The sequence below is a fragment of the Tupaia chinensis genome, unplaced genomic scaffold, assembly GCF_000334495.1.
Source record: "Tupaia chinensis unplaced genomic scaffold, TupChi_1.0 Scaffold000311_2, whole genome shotgun sequence".
Taxonomy (NCBI): domain Eukaryota; kingdom Metazoa; phylum Chordata; class Mammalia; order Scandentia; family Tupaiidae; genus Tupaia; species Tupaia belangeri.
In genome coordinates, this window is record NW_006159803.1 from 3,275,625 (window position 1) to 3,295,767 (window position 20,143).

The 20,143-nt window shown below is 41.8% G+C and overlaps 1 protein-coding gene across 1 annotated transcript in view; it reads left to right on the plus strand.

Annotated features, from left to right (window-relative positions):
• DDX10 (DEAD-box helicase 10) overlaps window positions 1–20,143 on the plus strand; it is a 300,470-nt gene that overhangs the window by 6,938 nt on the left and 273,389 nt on the right. Inside the window, exons 2-6 of the mRNA XM_027772832.1 lie at window positions 12,664–12,724; window positions 14,645–14,775; window positions 16,199–16,357; window positions 17,589–17,709; window positions 19,276–19,465. Of these exons, the coding sequence (XP_027628633.1) occupies window positions 12,664–12,724; window positions 14,645–14,775; window positions 16,199–16,357; window positions 17,589–17,709; window positions 19,276–19,465 (662 nt within the window). The remainder of the gene's footprint in view (window positions 1–12,663; window positions 12,725–14,644; window positions 14,776–16,198; window positions 16,358–17,588; window positions 17,710–19,275; window positions 19,466–20,143) is intronic.

Genomic DNA, 20,143 nt, shown 5'->3' on the forward strand with positions numbered 1-20,143 from the left:
GAGAGAGAGAGAGAGAGAGAGAGAGAGAGAAATGCATCCCTAATAGGGTCAGTGCACTACAGTCCACTCCAGTCCCTCCTGGCCTATGGACACATGTGCGTATTGTAACGGTCAGAGAGGTCCCGGAATGCATACCCAAGACCTTTCCCCTGTGAGTCCAGTTGCATTACTGGGGTGCCGCTGCCTGGCTCTAGCCAAGGTTCTTGAAATTTCTAAGTCCCAATCTCCTCACTCAGAAGAGATTATTAACCACCTAGAGTGTTTTAAGGCTCAAATGAGATAATGTATATAAACCAAGTGTTACATGATAGGCATACATAAGGGAACAACTTGCAGTTTTATAATTTGGCCATGTTCCTTGATGCTTCTTGTTGTGGTACTTGATGTTTCCATTGTGTGAGCAGGATACCTTTTCCTCCATCCTAGAGACACATACTCTCATCCTTCAAGATTTATCTTAAACTTCAATTTATAACCTCTCCAGGTAAAGTTACGGCTGCTGTGCATGTGTAGAATTTGGTTGTCAGGAAAGTCACGATGCATTTTTGTATAGAAAAATAAGTCATGACTTTTCTGACAACTCTGTATTTTACGGGTACATTTATTACAGCATTTATCACCTGGCTGTTATGATTAACTTCTTTATTTAACTTTTTTTTTTTTTTTAAAGAGAGAGATGTTTGCTAGGGCACATAGGTTTGCTAGAAAGTTAAAGAATAGAGAGAGAGAAAGGGATAAATCACCCTCCTGGGGGATGGCCATGCTGCAATTCCTTCTCCATTCTCAGGATTTTGGGCACACATGCATGCATGACTGGTGTGAATTTTAAGCCTCTGGGCCCGAGACTTGAACTGCTATGTGGGAGTCCAGAGACGTAACCATTACACCATCTGCTGGTCCCAACTTTTTCATTTAACTTCTGAATTAACTCTTACTGGACCATGAATGTGTCATGGTCAGAGATCCGTGATATATGTTCATTTTTGCTCTCCTGGGAATGGTAGCACTGTGAATAACTTCTCCGCTAGTGTTTAGATATTGCTTGGCATTAGAATAGACTTTTTCCGGGAACCAGCAGTTAGCGTAATGGCTATGTCGCTGGACTCCCACGTAGTTGACCACGGTTCGCGTCCTGGACCCGGTGGCTTAAAACTCATGCCATGCACGTGTGCATGCATGCCCAAGATCCCGAGAGGAGAATGGAGGAGAAGGGATTGCGGCATGACCATCCCCCCCTGGGGGGTGATTTCTCGCTTTCTGTCTCTATGTCTCTCTCTCTGTCTGTCTGGTGAGCGCACGCGCCCTATAGCGAAAAAAATGTCTCAAAAAAAAAAAAAAGAATAGACCTTTTCTAATGGCTTTGATCTAGTTGGTAGCATTGATTCATTGGTTCTTTTGTTCTCCTGTTTTAATAAAGATTACTATTATTTATCAAACTTTTATGCATGTTGACATGCCATACACTCACAACAAACAACCCTCTAAAATTGTTTCCATTATACAGGTGAGGAAACTTTAAGATACAGCAAAGATGGGACCAACAGTTGGTGTAATGGCTATGTTGCTGGACTCCCATGTAGTAGACCGCGGTTCGAGTCCTGGACCTGGTGGCTTAAACTCACACTGGGTGCGTGTGCATGTGTGTCCAAGATTCCAAGAGGAGAATGGAGGAGAAGGGACTGTGGCATGGCCATCCCCCCTGGGGAGTGATTTCTCGCTTTCTGTCTCTCTCTCTCTCTCTTTCTGGTGAGTGCATGCACCCTATAGCAGAAATCCTCTCCAAAAAAAAAGATACAGCAAGGAAATAATTTGTGCAGGATTAAACAGCTTGTAGATGAAAAAGGAGTTCTAATTCAGGTAGTCTAGATCTCACATTATACTGTGCTCTGTTGCATTTCCTACAAGTAAAAAAAACAAATTGCTGAAAGTTGTGTGTGCTTGCCGGAGAGAGACAGTGAGATAGAGAGAGCAGGAGAGAGAGAGAGAGCGCATCCCGTAATGGGGCATCCCGTAATGGGGCATGGTTATGCCACAATCTTTTCTCCTCCATTTCTCCATTCTGTTAGATTTTGTGCAAGCACACACATAGCCCAGTGTGTTTTTCAGGGTGCTGAGGCTGGGACTTGAACCACACAGCTGACCATATGACATCTGGCTCCCTAAACCCCTAGGCCATGGGACCAGCCCTAAATAAATATTCAAACCTCAGAGTTTTCACTAAGTTGAAGGAGCAGCTTTTGCCTCCTAAGTAATGTTTCTTTTTTTAATTAAAATTTTTTATTTATTGGGACCAGCAGTTAGCATAATGGCTATGTCGCTGAACTCCCACGTAGTCGACCGCGGTTCGTGTCCTGGACCCAGTGGCTTAAACTCATGCCGGGCGCGTGTGCGTGCGTGCCCAAGATCCTGAGAGGAGACTGGAGAAGGGATTGCGGTGTGGCCATCCCCCATGGGGGGTGATTTCTCGCTTTCTGTCTCTGTCTCTCTCTGTCTGGCGAGCGCATGCGCCCTATAGCAAAAAACCTCTCCAAAGAAAAAAAAAGAAAAAAAATTTTATTTATTTAATTCACTATAGTTCTTGTTGGAGAAAGATAGGTGGAAGGGAGTAAGAAATCACCCCTGGGGTGGGGGCGGGATGACCACACCACATTCCTTTTCTCCTCCATTCTCCTCTCAGGATTTTGGGCACACATGCACACGTGACTGATGTGATTTTCAAGCCGTTGAGTCTGGAACTTGAACTGCACAGTCATAGTGGCCATGTGAGATCCAGCTGCTTTAACCTCCACATCATTTGCTGGCTCTTTTTTTAATTTATTTTTATTTTTTTAATTTTTATTTTAGAAATATTTTCTTCTTTTTTTTTTGAGAAGGTTCTAGCTATAGGGCACATGCGCTTGTCAGAAAGAGAGAGAGACAGAGAGACAGGAAGCGAGAAATCACTTCCCAGGTGGGGATGGCCACACCATAATCCCTTCTCCTTCATTCCCGTCCTGGGATTTTGGGCATGCATACATGTGTGCCTGGAGTGATTTTTAAGCCTTCAGGTTTGGAATTCAAACCGCAGTCGACCATGATACAGAGCCTTAACCACCATGCCACCTGCTGGCCCTAAAACTATTTTTATGTCGTGTATATGACCAATTAATGACAAAGGTGATAGTAAATTTGGTATGGGATTTTTTTTTTCAGTAAGTGATGCCAAGGCAGTTGGAGATCCATAGAGAAAAGAAGAATGGATCTTGATCCTTACCTCAGACCATACCAAAAAAATCACTTTTAAACTATTGTAGCTCTAATTGCAAAACATAAAACTATAAAGCTTTTAGAAGAAAACATTGACATAGTTTTGCAAGCCACCAGCTCCAGGACTAGAATCGTGTTCGGCCATGTGGGAGTGTCCAGAGCCTTAACCACTATGGTACCTGCTGGCCTCTCAGAATTTTTTTTTTTTAATTTTTAAGAGAGATTTTTGCTACAGGTCATGTGTGCTCACCAGAGAGACAGAGAGATAGAAAGCAAGAAATCATCCCCCAGGAGGAATGGCCACACCATGAGCCCTTCTCCATTCTCCTCTTGGGATTTTGGGCATCCATGCACATGCACCTGGCATGAGTTTTAAGCTGCCAGGTCCAGGTCTCGAACCACAGTTGAGTCCTATGTGAGAGTCCAGCAACATAACCATAATGCCATCTGTTGGTTCCACATTTAAAAATTTTAAAGCAAGTGTTATTCAGTAAAATAAGGGGTTCTCATGTGTAAAGCGGTTTACAACTGTGTCTCCTTGAAAAGGCCTGGGGACCAGCCGATGGCATAATGGCCCTTTGTGACTGTGTACGCCTTCCAGAGGATCTCTACCTCACTTGATCAAAAGACAATCTCTGCCCTCACTGGAAAACAAAGGGGAGAAGAAGTAAATACAATTGGCTAATCATCTGATGTGTCAGGAGAGCACCTGTGGGACATTAAGTCAACCCACTGAAACTGCAGCGATGCAAAATGGGTAGGATAGTACCTATTCTGAGCTGAGGAAACTGGCCCTGTAAGAAATCAAGTAACTTACGGGCCAGCAGATGGTGTGGTGGTTGGGACACTGGACTCCCACATGGCCAACCATGGTTCAAGTCATGAACCTGGCGGCTTGCTTTCCCACTGTCTCTCATGAATGTGCATGTCCTATAGAATTTTTTAAAATAATGATAATATAAATAATTTAAATAATTATTTTTTTAAAAGAAGAAATTAAGTAACTTAAATCAGTCTCCAAAAAAGTCCTGTACCAGAGTCCAAAGTCTAGGTTCAATACTATGACATGGCTCAAGTGAAAGATTAAATCTTTCATTCCACCATCAGACTTTAGAATTTAAGATTTTTTTTTCTTTTCTTAAAAAAATTTGCCAATGAGGGCATGCATTCCCTGGAAAGAGAGAGAGAAGGGGGGGGGGAGTGAGAAAACAGACCTCCATGGGGGGCAGTCATAACGCAAACCCTTCTCCATGTCTCCGTCCTTTCGAGATTTTGAACACACATGCCTATGTGCCTGGCATGTATCTCAAGCCACAGGTCCAGGACTTGATCTGCATAGTTGGCTATGTGGGATCCAGTCACCTTAATGACCACACCACTGGCTGGCCCCAGAATTTAAGAATTTAACTGGATGTTAATGCATTGGTTTAAATGCATACTGAAGTACAGACACAAAAGTACTGTGATAATGCATTTAATATATGATCCAAAAACGTTTTTCATCCAGTTATTTATTTTTAGAGAGATTTTTGATACAGGATGTGTGTGCTCTATAGGGAGACAGAGAGACAGAAAGTGAGAAATCACCCCCTGGGGGGATGGCTACACCACAAGCCCTTCTCCTCCATTCTCTCAGGATTTGGGGCACACACGTACAAGTGCCCGGCGTGAGTTTTAAACCTTCAGGTCCAGGACTCAGACCGTGGTCAACTACATGGGAGCCCAGCAACGTAACCATTATGCCATCTGCTGGTCCCCAATTATGCCTTTAAAAAAAATAAAAGATTTATTTATTTGTTATTATTACTTGTGTGTTTTTTCTTTTTCACCAGGGAGAGAGAGAGAGAGAGAGAGAGAGAGAGAGAAATGCATCCCTAATAGGGTCAGTGCACTACAGTCCACTCCAGTCCCTCCTGGCCTATGGACACATGTGCGTATTGTAACGGTCAGAGAGGTCCCGGAATGCATACCCAAGACCTTTCCCCTGTGAGTCCAGTTGCATTACTGGGGTGCCGCTGCCTGGCTCTAGCCAAGGTTCTTGAAATTTCTAAGTCCCAATCTCCTCACTCAGAAGAGATTATTAACCACCTAGAGTGTTTTAAGGCTCAAATGAGATAATGTATATAAACCAAGTGTTACATGATAGGCATACATAAGGGAACAACTTGCAGTTTTATAATTTGGCCATGTTCCTTGATGCTTCTTGTTGTGGTACTTGATGTTTCCATTGTGTGAGCAGGATACCTTTTCCTCCATCCTAGAGACACATACTCTCATCCTTCAAGATTTATCTTAAACTTCAATTTATAACCTCTCCAGGTAAAGTTACGGCTGCTGTGCATGTGTAGAATTTGGTTGTCAGGAAAGTCACGATGCATTTTTGTATAGAAAAATAAGTCATGACTTTTCTGACAACTCTGTATTTTACGGGTACATTTATTACAGCATTTATCACCTGGCTGTTATGATTAACTTCTTTATTTAACTTTTTTTTTTTTTTTAAAGAGAGAGATGTTTGCTAGGGCACATAGGTTTGCTAGAAAGTTAAAGAATAGAGAGAGAGAAAGGGATAAATCACCCTCCTGGGGGATGGCCATGCTGCAATTCCTTCTCCATTCTCAGGATTTTGGGCACACATGCATGCATGACTGGTGTGAATTTTAAGCCTCTGGGCCCGAGACTTGAACTGCTATGTGGGAGTCCAGAGACGTAACCATTACACCATCTGCTGGTCCCAACTTTTTCATTTAACTTCTGAATTAACTCTTACTGGACCATGAATGTGTCATGGTCAGAGATCCGTGATATATGTTCATTTTTGCTCTCCTGGGAATGGTAGCACTGTGAATAACTTCTCCGCTAGTGTTTAGATATTGCTTGGCATTAGAATAGACTTTTTCCGGGAACCAGCAGTTAGCGTAATGGCTATGTCGCTGGACTCCCACGTAGTTGACCACGGTTCGCGTCCTGGACCCGGTGGCTTAAAACTCATGCCATGCACGTGTGCATGCATGCCCAAGATCCCGAGAGGAGAATGGAGGAGAAGGGATTGCGGCATGACCATCCCCCCCTGGGGGGTGATTTCTCGCTTTCTGTCTCTATGTCTCTCTCTCTGTCTGTCTGGTGAGCGCACGCGCCCTATAGCGAAAAAAATGTCTCAAAAAAAAAAAAAAGAATAGACCTTTTCTAATGGCTTTGATCTAGTTGGTAGCATTGATTCATTGGTTCTTTTGTTCTCCTGTTTTAATAAAGATTACTATTATTTATCAAACTTTTATGCATGTTGACATGCCATACACTCACAACAAACAACCCTCTAAAATTGTTTCCATTATACAGGTGAGGAAACTTTAAGATACAGCAAAGATGGGACCAACAGTTGGTGTAATGGCTATGTTGCTGGACTCCCATGTAGTAGACCGCGGTTCGAGTCCTGGACCTGGTGGCTTAAACTCACACTGGGTGCGTGTGCATGTGTGTCCAAGATTCCAAGAGGAGAATGGAGGAGAAGGGATTGAGGCATGACCATTTTCACTGGGGAGTGATTTCTCGCTTTCTGTCTCTCTCTCTCTCTCTTTCTGGTGAGTGCATGCACCCTATAGCAGAAATCCTCTCCAAAAAAAAAGATACAGCAAGGAAATAATTTGTGCAGGATTAAACAGCTTGTAGATGAAAAAGGAGTTCTAATTCAGGTAGTCTAGATCTCACATTATACTGTGCTCTGTTGCATTTCCTACAAGTAAAAAAAACAAATTGCTGAAAGTTGTGTGTGCTTGCCGGAGAGAGACAGTGAGATAGAGAGAGCAGGAGAGAGAGAGAGAGCGCATCCCGTAATGGGGCATCCCGTAATGGGGCATGGTTATGCCACAATCTTTTCTCCTCCATTTCTCCATTCTGTTAGATTTTGTGCAAGCACACACATAGCCCAGTGTGTTTTTCAGGGTGCTGAGGCTGGGACTTGAACCACACAGCTGACCATATGACATCTGGCTCCCTAAACCCCTAGGCCATGGGACCAGCCCTAAATAAATATTCAAACCTCAGAGTTTTCACTAAGTTGAAGGAGCAGCTTTTGCCTCCTAAGTAATGTTTCTTTTTTTAATTAAAATTTTTTATTTATTGGGACCAGCAGTTAGCATAATGGCTATGTCGCTGAACTCCCACGTAGTCGACCGCGGTTCGTGTCCTGGACCCAGTTGCTTAAACTCATGCCGGGCGCGTGTGCGTGCGTGCCCAAGATCCTGAGAGGAGACTGGAGAAGGGATTGCGGTGTGGCCATCCCCCATGGGGGGTGATTTCTCGCTTTCTGTCTCTGTCTCTCTCTGTCTGGCGAGCGCATGCGCCCTATAGCAAAAAACCTCTCCAAAGAAAAAAAAAGAAAAAAAATTTTATTTATTTAATTCACTATAGTTCTTGTTGGAGAAAGATAGGTGGAAGGGAGTAAGAAATCACCCCTGGGGTGGGGGCGGGATGACCACACCACATTCCTTTTCTCCTCCATTCTCCTCTCAGGATTTTGGGCACACATGCACACGTGACTGATGTGATTTTCAAGCCGTTGAGTCTGGAACTTGAACTGCACAGTCATAGTGGCCATGTGAGATCCAGCTGCTTTAACCTCCACATCATTTGCTGGCTCTTTTTTTAATTTATTTTTATTTTTTTAATTTTTATTTTAGAAATATTTTCTTCTTTTTTTTTTGAGAAGGTTCTAGCTATAGGGCACATGCGCTTGTCAGAAAGAGAGAGAGACAGAGAGACAGGAAGCGAGAAATCACTTCCCAGGTGGGGATGGCCACACCATAATCCCTTCTCCTCCATTCTCCTCTTGGGAACTTGGGCATGCACGGACACATGACTGGCGTGAGTTTAAGCCATGAGGTCTGGGACTCAAACCGTGGTCGACTACATGGGAGTCTGGTGACATAGCCATTACGCCAACTGGTGGTCCCAGGAGGAGATATTTTCTTAAGATTCAGTTAAGAAATAAGTGTGGTGTGAAATCAATTGCCAGGGCTAGCAATACTATAATGCAATCATTTGAATAGCAGATTTGTTGTTCTTTAGATAACCAAGGTACAGACAGACCCTCACTATGGGCTGCTAAGATGGTAGCATTTGTGCATAAAACTTACTAGGGAAAACCTGTGTGTTATAAGCAGACTGTGGAGCTGGGAGCTGGAATCCATATGCCAACTGTGATTCAAGTTCTTGGCCTATTGACCTGAAAAGCATGTTGGGTGTATGTGCATGTGTTCAGGAACCTGGCAGGTTGGAGGACTGGAGGAAGTAGATCATAGTGTGACCAAGCCCAAGGAGGGTGCACCCCTGCCCTGGCACATGTGTAGACTCTCTAACTTGAATGGAAAAATTAACAAAACTTACTATAGAGCCATAGAACACAGGCCGATGTTTAGTAGCTTCCTTGGTGGAATAATGAACAATTTGATTAAAACATTTTGAAGCAATGTAATAGGCACTTGTTGAGGTTTATATAAATATATATAGAAAAAAATACATATCTGGGCACCAGCAGGTGGCATGGTGGTTAAGACATTGGACTCCCACATGGCTGACCGTGGTTTGAGTTCTGGACCTGGCGGTTTGCTTTCTCACTTTCTCTCGTGTCTCTCTCTCTAATGAGCACATGTGCCCTATAGCAAGTTAAAAAAGTAATAATGATAAGTAAAAATATAAAATTAAATAATTTTTTGAAAAAATACATATCTGGATTCCTAGGGAACTGTAATGGAGGTGGGATTGGAGGTGATACATTCTGACAAATGTAACAACAATAAATATGTAACTCAGTGCTGTGGAGTTAGAGGTTGGTGTAATTAGGGGGAAAAAAGGGTGAATTATGTACTGTGCTCCTTCTGGTCAGATGCATTAAAAATAAACAGGTTTCCTCGGGGCACTCTTCTTCCTGATGGTTTCAGCCTAAGACCTGACTTGGAGGGCTGAATGAGGGCTGGATTTCAGCCTCCACACCTTGACCTTGCCAGATTCCTTTGTGTAGTGCACAAACTGTACAGCAGTTTGTGGTAATCATGGGTAGAGGTAACTCTTTTTTTTTTTTTTTTAAGAGAGATTTTTGCTATAGGGTGCGTGTCCTCACTGGAGAGACAGAGAAAGATAGAGAGCAAGAAATTACCCTGTAGGGGGGATGGCCATGCCATAATCCCTTTTCCTCTATTCTCTCTATTCTCTCGGGATCTTGGGCATGCGTGTACACATGTCTGTGTGAGTTTGAAGCTGTTGGGTCCGGGACTCGAACTGCGGTTGACTATGTGAGAGTCCAGTGATCCTACCATTATGCCGTCCATTGGTCCCTGGAGCTAACTCTTGAGTGATGAGCTCATCAAATGAAAAAAGAACATTCTAAATGGAGGAAGCAATATGAAGAAATACAAAGAGATGTTAAAAAACATGGTGTTAGGGAACCAGCAGTTAGCATAATGGCTATGTCACTGGACTCCCACATAGGCGACCACGGTTCGCGTCCTGGACCTGGTGGCTTAAAACTCACGCCGGGCGCGTGTGTGTGTGTGCCTAAGATCCTGAGAGGAGAACAAAGGAGAAGGGATTGCGGCGTGGCCATCCCCCCTGGGGGGTGATCTCTCGCTTTCTGTCTCTCTGTCTCTCTCTGTCTGTCTGGCAAGCGCACGCGCCCTATAGCGAAAACCTCTCCAAAAAAAACAAAATAAACATGGTGTTCTTGGACCAGCAGTTAGTGTAATGGCTATGTTGCTGAACTCTTATTAGCTGACTGCGGTTTGAGTCCCAGACCCAGTCAATGGCTTAAACCCATGCCAGGTGCGTGTGCCCAAGATCCCAAGAGGAGAAGGGATTGCGGCGTGGCCATTCCCCCCGGGGGATGATTTCTTGCTTTCCGTCTCTCTGTCTCTCTCTGTCTTTCTGGTGAGCGCATGTGTCCTATAGCAAAAACCTCTCCAAAAAAAAAAAAAAACCCAAAAAAAAAAAACCAAAACCAAAACAAAACCAAAAACATGGTGTTATTTTGGGGAAGAAATATTCCTTGGAGTGTTGCATGTGTTCCTCAATTGATTTCAGATGGGGTTGGAGAAGGGGGTTGGAGGTTGACTTTGAGTGACTTTGAATGCCATGCTAGGCAGAAAATAAAGGCTTCCTTAAGATGTCAGCGTCCTGGGACCAGCAGTTAGCATAATGGCTATGTCGTTGGACTCCTATGTAGTCCACCCCGGTTCGCGTCCCAGACCCGGTGGCTTAAAACTCATGCCGAGCACGTGTGTGTGTGTGCGTGCGTGCCCAAGATCCTGAGAATGGAGAAGAGATTGTGGCGTGGCCATCCCCCCTGGGGGGGTGATTTCTCATTTTCTGTCTCTCTGTCTCTCTCTGTCTGGGGAGCGCACGTGCCCTGTAGCGAAAACCTCTCCAAAAAAAAAAGATGTCAGCATCCTAACCTCTGGAACCTTTGAATATATTAATTGCCCCAGGGTAATTAAGATTGCTGTTCAGCTGACCTTCAGTGGGGGGGGGGTGGGGTGCAGCCTTGATTATCCAGGTGAATTCAATGTACTCAGAAGCGTCCTTAAATGTGGAAGAGGGAGGCAGGAGAGCCAGTTTTGGAGTGTTGTGAGGAGGACTTGAAGTCTGTTGCTGCTTTTAAAGATGGAAGAGGCCATAGTCAAGGTACATGGGCAGTTTCTGGAAGATGGAAAACACAGAGAAATAGACCAGAAAGAATTCAGCCCTGCCTTATTTTTAGCTAAGTTAAACAAATTTTGGGCGTCTGACTTCTAGAACGTAAACCAACTTGTGTTGGTTTAAGCCACATCTTGTAATTTGTTACAGCTATAGTGGGAAATTTATACATAAGCTGTCTATGATGAGAGGCTATCTGAAATAAGTGGGAATTCTCTGTGAGAATATATCTAAGCTGTAAAATATCCAGAGGCTCAGAAACCAGGTAGGAGACCACTGGTATAGTCTAGGAATTTGGTCCTCTGCTAAGCAGATGCCCAAATGGGGCTGGGTGAATTGGAGACTTATTGGGAAATTATGAAGGATGAAGGAGAAGGAACAGAGATAGGGAAGAAGAGGACCGAAGGTGAAGTGGGTAGTCACACTGTGGCTCAGTTCTAAGACAGCTTTGGCCAGGCTGATGGTTAGCCTTTGACCCCAAGTTGTCCATCAGAAGAATCCCCAACTTGCAGGAATAGACCTACTACAGTTATTTATTTCCTGTGAAAGCAGCTTTTTAGTTGATTATCAATACTGTAAATGCAAGGGTGGCCCACACCTCATTTTTAATGTTCTGTTTGAAAGATTATCTTCTAATTGAGATTCCTTGCTCTGGTAGGATGTTATTCAAATAAACCATTCTCCTAATGTTTGTACACTGATTTTACCTCCTCTCTGGAACGATTTGTAGGGATTAAGACAATGTTTTAATATTTGTGTTTTCGGTGTTTGAGGGTAGAGTAATCCTGCCTGGGCTACATAAAGGATCACAGGGAAAATGATGCATAGATTGTAAAATAAAATACAGCTGTCATTACTTTACCTCCTGGAGCATAATTTAAATAAATGAATCTTACAAGTACAGCTTTCCACTTTGTGAATCATGAATAATTTGGGAGCATGTTCCCAGATCTGAGCAGTAGCTCTTGCATTCAGCATCTGTAATGAAATAATTCTTCCGAGCAGCTGAAATGAAATTCAGGAAATTTGTTTTATACTAATAAAGAACATCAGTAATGAACACTGGATAATGTAAAGCTAAGGGACGTGATTTATTGTGACTTCAAAGCATGGCTCAGCCATTTCCCCTGATTATTTTGAAAAATACCTCACCATCACGATACCCTAGAAGAGGTAGCCATCAGGTTGGACTTCATAAGTCACCAGTTTATGGTTAAAACTTCGAAAGGTTTGTGTTAACAAGATATATTTCTACAACTAACATCAGTCTTCAAGTTGCATATGTAGAACAGTTCTCATCACGGTCTGTCGTTTGTAGCCATAGCTCTTTCTTTTTAAAGTGGAATGCCTGGAAGGATGCTTGAAAGTAGTTTATCCGAAAGTCAAGTCAACGAGGCTGTGACTTACTGTATTAACTTTATGGAGGTGAAGGGTGTTCCGGGTCATAATGTGTGTCATGTGTATCTCATGTGAGTTGTTTTTTTGTTTTGTGTGTGTGTTTTGAACCAATTAAAATGATTATAAATTTTGATTTTGGGTTCAGGATAGCTTCCTAAAGCTATATATTCTTTCGGAAGAAATGATGACTTTTAATTAGAAGTGATGAATTCAGTACTAGGATGAACTAGGCAAAAAACAATGTAGAGAAAAATGGTTTTATTGACAAACAAATGCATTATCCAGATTATTTAGTCTTATCTGACTTTGTTCCCCTGCCTTTTTTTCCTTCAGATAAATGTAAATGAAATTTCAAGATTTTCTGATTTCCCCTTGTCAAAAAAAACGTTGAAAGGTAGGTATATGGTGATTTTGGGACATGTTTTTGGCGTTCTTGATACTTTTTATAATTGGGAGAAGATTTAGAATTTAACTTGAACAACATTATTTTTGAATATAATTTTGATGTTATAAACAAAGCAGTATTTGAGTTTTACCCATTTGTCATTCTTGCCCTTTCTGAACTGGTTAAAAACATTACTTAAACAACATGATGCCAGGAACCTCTAGATAATTAAAATGAAAATAATTGTGTTAGTTAAATAAGGAACCACATGAAAATGTTACATGTCCTTTATATTAGTCTGCTAGGGCTGCCTGACAGTACCAAACTGGGCGGCTAGAACAGAAAAGCATTTTCTCAGAGTTGTGGAGGTTATAGTTTTGAGGTCAAGGTGCTGGCAGTGTTGGTTTCCTCTAGGGCCACAAGAAAAGAATCTGTTTCAGGCTTTCATCCGTGTGTGTGTGTGTGTGTGTGTGTGTGTGTGAGAGAGAGAGAGAGAGATAGAGATTTTTGCTATAGGGCATGTGTGCTCACCAGAGAGACAGAAAGCGAGAAATCACCCCCCCTCCCCCGTCCGCCCACCTGGGAGGATGGCCATACTGGAATTTCTTCTTTATTCTTCTCTCAGGATTTTGGGCACACAGGTGCTCACACATGCTCCTGCCATAAGTTTTAAGCCACTGGGTCTGGGACTTAAACTGTGGTCGACTACATGGGAGTACAGTGATGTAACCATTATACCATCTGCTGGTCCCTAAATATACATATTTATGTTGTATGACTGGATGTTTTAAAGTATATTTATGTTGTTGAAGTGTTCAAATCAATCTAATTAACATGCATTACTCACATGCTTATTTTTGTGTGTATGGTAAGGACACTGAAAATCTACTCTTAGCAATTTCAAGATGCAGTATATTGTGGTTAACTGTAGTCACAATGATGTGTAATAGAGCTTCTGAACTTATTCCTAACTGAAATTTTGCTGTCCACCCCTCCCTTTCTTTTTTGAGGGATTTTTGCTGTAGGGTGTATGTGTATTGGAGAGAGAGAGCAGAAAGTGATAGCTTACCTCCTCCCCCCGGTGGGGATGGCCATACTGCAGTCTATTGTCCTCCATTCTCCTTTAAGGATTTTGGGTGTGCACACACACATGTGTTGTGAATTTCAAGCTACTAGGTCTGGGATTCAAACTGTGATTGACCATGTGGGAGTCCAGCACCTTAACCACTAAATCATCTGCTGGCTCCTGCTGATGGCCCCTGTATTTGACCAATGTCTTTGCAATCTTAGACCCTGATAACCACCATCCTCTCCTGTCCTTGTATGAGTTGGGCTTTTTTCAGACTTCATGTATAAATGAGACCCTGTGGTATTTCTCTTTCTGTGCCTGGCTTATTTTATGTAATGTAATGTCCTGCAGGTTCATCTAGGTTGTTGTAAAAGGCATTATTTTCTTTTGTAGAAGCTCTATAATATGTTGTATGTATGTGCTGCAATTTCTTTATCCATCCATTGGTGTACATTTGGATTGATTTCTTATCTTTGCTGCTGTGAATATTACTGCAGTGAGCATGACAGTGTAGTTAACTCTTTGACATGGTAATTTTGTATCCTTTAAATGTACAAGAGGTGGGCTTGCTGGGTGATACAGTAATTTGCTGCTTCTTCACATAATCATTTCTATGTATGTGCTCCTTTAGTGTCTCTTTGTTTAAATTTCTTGTAAGGTTACAAGTTCTGTTATATTAGGGTCTACCTTAAGGAACTAATTTTAAAATTGTTTCCTTAAAGACTCTCTCCAGATGCCGGCATGTTCCGAGGTATGAGTGGTTAGAGTTTTAATCTAGGAATTTTGGAGAGAGAGAGTTCAGTCTGTAACACCATCCAACAGGAATTTATAAACTATTGTTCTCCCCTCCACACTGCCAGGTTTGCAAGAAGCCCAGTATCGTTTGGTAACTGAAATACAGAAGCAGACCATTGGGTTGGCTTTGCAAGGCAAGGATGTACTTGGAGCCGCTAAAACTGGATCTGGCAAGACTTTGGCTTTCCTTGTTCCAGTAAGTACCTTATTTATTTTGGGCCGAATCGATCTATTAGACCATTTTACAACTTTCTGTGCCTAGATGCAAATAAACCTTTATGTCAAGAATTGTTTTCAGGGCCAGCAGGTGACATGGTACATGGTGGTTAAGGCACTGGTCTCCCATATGGCCGGCCGACTGTGCTTCCAGTCTTGGTGGCTTGCTTTCTCACTCCCCCTTCTCTGGTCAAATTGAAAAATAATAAAATTAAATGTAAAAAAAAAAAAAGGAAAGAATTATTTTCATGCTGGATTTTTCTGGCTACAATGCAAACTTTATTAGGAGACACATCTGCTTGCTCTCTTATCATATTTCCCCCTCCTTAGTGCAGGACCTTGCTTACGGTGAGCGCTCCATAACTTATTGAAATGAATGTGCCATGACAAGCCATTATGTTCTTTAACGGTGCAAGGTGTTCCAATGTGGCAGGTCATTGGTTCTGCTCTGCAGAAGGACTGAAGGGAAAAGCTGTTTCTGCTCTCAGAAGCCTTCCAGTTATACTTGTACTTCTGCCTTTTTAGGGTAGAGCTGAAATATGCTCACTTTAAGGAAACTGGGCATTAATAAATGAGTTTTTGGGAACATTGATAAAATCTTTTATAACAAACGGTGGAGCTTCTTAAGAATTCACTTACATCTCAATTAGATAGATGGTTTTCCAGTTTTTGATTCCTACAAATTATATTTTATTTATTCCAAGTATTGCAAAACCCTTTTTTCTCTTAAATCTGAGTTTTTTTCTGTTGTTGTTTTAAGCAGTGTCTCTACCAGTAAAGAATTCAGTCACTAAATAATCACAGCAGATGAAAGATTGATTGATTGAAGATTTTTTTGCCATAGGGTGCATGTGCATGCTGGAGAGAGAGAGCATGGAAAGTCAGAAATCATCCCCCAGGGGATGACCACACCTTTGTACGTCTCCTAGGATTTTGGGTATGCATGCACATGCGCTCAGTAAGATTTTTCAAGCTACTGGGTCCAGGACTTTTGCTGCTCTTGGCCATGTGGGAGTCCAGTGCCTTCACTACCATGCAAAATGCTGGTCTGTATTTTATTTTTTTAATGAAGATTTATTTTAATGTGACTATATAGAAAATATTTTCCTCAAGTCTGTTTTAATGGCCTATGGGCTGCACATACCTTTCATTGAGAGCCAGTCACCTGACAACATGGATCTGGCAGCTGTTGAGCTGCCATGGAGCTTCTTTTCCCATCCCTCTGAGTTAGGGGTGTTGCTGATGAGTAGAAGAAAAATAAACAAAAAGTCTTGGATTGAATACATCCTGTTTGCCTTGTAATTGGAAAACGTCTTAGATTTATAGTGGCAGAATTGAGACTTGATTCATAAAATTGGCTTTTCTAGGGGCTTATAGAACACAAATTTGCTGTCTTTGTTCAGGTGCTAGAAGCCTTATATCGTCTGCAGTGGACCTCGACAGATGGGCTGGGGGTTCTGATAATATCACCAACAAGAGAACTGGCCTATCAGACCTTTGAGGTTCTCCGAAAAATAGGAAAGAATCATGATTTCTCAGCTGGTCTCATCATTGGTGGAAAGGTTCGTCCTTTTGTTCTTGCCCTCCCTTCTGTGACTTGTCTTGAAGCACCATAGCAGTTGACATGGAAGAGGGGGAGACTTCATCTAAACAGTCAGACCTGGCCTCCTAGACAGGGCCTCATGGGTTGTAGCACCTTGGTGTGGCCACCACATCTAGAGCGTGACTGTCAGTTTTACACATTCAGAAAAATCTATTTTTGTTAGGATATCTGAATTCATAGGCTTTCTGAGCCAGATTTTACTTTAATAATCTTGTATATTTATTTGGTAACGTATGCTGGAAAAGATAACATTTTAGTATGCGGACTAGTACCTTTTAGTTAGGTACCTTATCCAAGAGATTTAATAATTCAGATTATTGCACCTCAGCAGCAGAAGAAAAATAGAAAGATTATATTGAGTAATGTTCATTTTAGGACCTGGTAAAACCTGTTCAGTGTTGGTTCTACATAACAGTACATTTGGGATGCTTGTATCTATTTGAATATCCTCTAGACTGTGAGGAAAAGTACTTGACTTGAGTTTCAGTGCAGATGAACACAAAATAAAAAAAAAAAGGCATGATGAACCCTTTTGTAACAGTCACCTAGCTTTAACAATAAACGTTTGGTGGCTCTTAGAGAGTTTCTAAGCTTAACTCTTTTTATCACACAAAGTATAGTGAGTGGTGCAACAGCCTGTTCAATGCCTCTGAGTTCTGATTTAAAAACTGGGATATTAGTTGTCCCCGCAGACTCTGTGGAGGATAAGTTCCAGGGGTACCAAAATGCATGGGTGCTCAAGTTCCTTACATAAAATGGCATATACAGTTGGTCCTCTGTATCTGTGGGTTCTATATCTGCAGATTCTATCAACTGTAGACTGAGTATTTTCAGTCTTCAGTTGGTTCAATCTGTGATAATGAACCTACAGATAGAAGAGTTAATTGAGTTTTTAAGTCATTTTTGGCAGACCTAAAAGGAAATCCACTATAAAAACTTGGAGCAGTCATTTGGTATTTGGATGTGATTAAGAATTTATAAGTCTTGAGCTCTTTAGGTCTTTAGTGAGGACTTTTATTTAGCCCAGAAATTTGGAGGTACTGCAGAAATTGAAGGCAGAAGTTAATTTTATTTCTAGGAGTATCTAAACTGCTATAGTGGTGTGTCACGAGCAGGTGGCTTTTATAGTTTGGGTATACAGGCTGCTCAGTGATACGTCTGTGTAACGAAAGAAACAACTGTTTTTTTAGGATCTGAAACACGAAGCTGAGAGAATCAACAACATAAATATACTTGTTTGCACACTGGGTCGGCTTCTTCAACACATGGATGAAACAGTATGTTTTCATGCCACCAATCTCCAAATGTTAGGTGAGTCCAACGAATTTTTAATGGGTTTAAATTTAGGAAAGTCCTCACCAGTGTTAGTAGTAGAAATATAATAGATAAATAATGAGATTAAAAACAATCTGAGAAATAACTTGCAGTGTTCTTCGGCTCTTACACTGTAAACCTAGAGAGTAATTTTTGCTTTTTTTAAATAAAAAAGGTACATAAGAATATATGTACCCTTAAATGAAATTAGGTTCTTCAGTATTAAATACTGCCAAGAATTTTTTACTTCATTTAAGAAGCACATACTTCTGATGACCTGAAAGGTCAAGTTGGCACTGTATTTTCCTTTTTAAGGAGATTTTTGCTATAGGGTACATGTGCTTGCCAGAGAGACAGAGACAGAAAGCAAGAAATTACCTCCCAGGGGGACGGGCCACTCTGCAATTCCTTTTCCATTCTCCTGGGATCTTGAGCATGCACGCGCATGTGCCTGGTGAGATTTTCAAGCTACTGGGCCTGGGGTTCAAACTGTGGTTGACCATGTGGGAGTCTAGTGACATAACTACTACACCATCTGCCAGTCCCAAGTTGGCACTTGTTAACTTACTCTTACTTGGTGATGCTACTGATTTTTTTTTTTTTTTTCTTTTTTTATTGCAAGAGGACACATGTACTCATCTGAGAGGGTCAGAGAAAGTGGGGTGTAGTCATGTCACAATCCTTTTTCTTCATTTATTCATCCCATCAGGATTTGGGGCATGCAGGCACATGTGTCTAGTGTTTTTTGTTTGTTTGTTTTGTTTTACTTTAGTTTTGTGCATGTGCTCGCTGGAGAGAGACTGAAAAAGTGAGAAATCATCCCCCCAGGGGGATGGCCACACTGTGGTCCTTTCTCCCCTGTTGTCCTGTTGGGATTTTGAGCATACACGCACATGTGCTTTGTGTGATTTTTCAAGCTACTGCGTCTGGGACTTGAACTACATAGTGGGCCATGTAGGGTCCAGCCACTTCAACCACCATGTCACTGGTTGGCTTATGACCAGTGGGTTTTTTTAAGCTGCTGGTGCTGGGACTTGAACTGTGGTAGGCCTTGTGGGATCTGGCTCTCTTTGCACAGTGCTTAACCTCCTGCTACAAGGCCTGCCCCTGAATCTGTTAAAAAAATTTTTTTTTTAAAATGTTTTTGCCATAGGGCGTGTGTTGTGTTCCCCAGAGATAAGACAGAGGGAAAACGAGAAGTCACCCCCTCCAGGGGTGATGGCCACCTCATCCCACTAGTACCTGCTAGTTCCAGAATCAGTATTTGTTTTCTCTCTTTAATTTTGAAGACTCTAGATTCATAGACAAATTACAGTGATAGGAAGAGTTCTTATATACTCTTGACCTAGTTTTTTTCTGTTAACATCTTATTATAACTATGGTTGCTTTGTCAAAACTTAAATTAACATTGGTACATTGTGTAAATTAAGTCCCAGACTTTATGCAGGTTTCACCAGCTGCTCCACTAATCTCTTTTTCTGTTTTAGGATCCAGGCCAGGATACCACATTTCATTTACCCTAATGTATATTTTAAAAATTCAAATTGCATTTTCCTTTTTTAGTTCTTGATGAAGCAGATAGAATCTTGGATATGGGCTTTGCTGATACTATGAATGCTATTATTGAAAATCTTCCCAAGAAACGACAAACTTTGCTTTTCTCAGCAACACAAACGAAATCTGTAAAGGACCTTGCTCGCTTGAGTTTGAAAAACCCTGAGTATGTCTGGGTTCATGAAAAAGCAAAATATAGGTATGTATTCTTTGATTTGGTTAAAAAAAAAAGTCTCTTTTTAGTTTAAGAATGTGATAATTTAAAATTTATATTTTCTGGGAAGCAGAACATCTCATGTGTTAATATTAGAAGTACAAAGCATGGGACCAGTAGATGGCATAATGGTTACATTGCTGGACTCCCATGTAGTTGACCGTAGTTTGAGTCCTGGACCCAGTGACTTAAAACTCATGCCAGGCACATGTGTGTACATGCCCAGAATCACGAGAGGAGAATGGAGGAGAAGGGGTTGCGATGTGACCATCTGGGGTGATTTATCGCATTCTGTCTCTGTCTATGTAAGTGAATGTGGCCTGTAGCGAAAAATCTCCCTCAGAAAAGTACAAAGCGGGACCAACTAGTTAGCATAATGGCTATGTCGCTGGACTCCCACGTAGTCGATCGTGGTTTGAGTCACGGACCCGGTGGCTTAAACTCACGCTGGGCGCGTGTGCGTGTGTGCCCAAGATCCCGAGAGAGGAGATTGCGGCGTGGCCATCCCCCCTGGGGGGTGATTTCTCGCTTTCTGCCTCTCTCTATCTCTCTGTGTCTTTCTGGCGAGCGCACGTGCCCTATAGCAAAAACCTCTCCAAAAAAAAAAAAAAAAGTACAGAGCATAGAAAAACATCAGTTTAAATTAGTAAAATTTGGGTTATG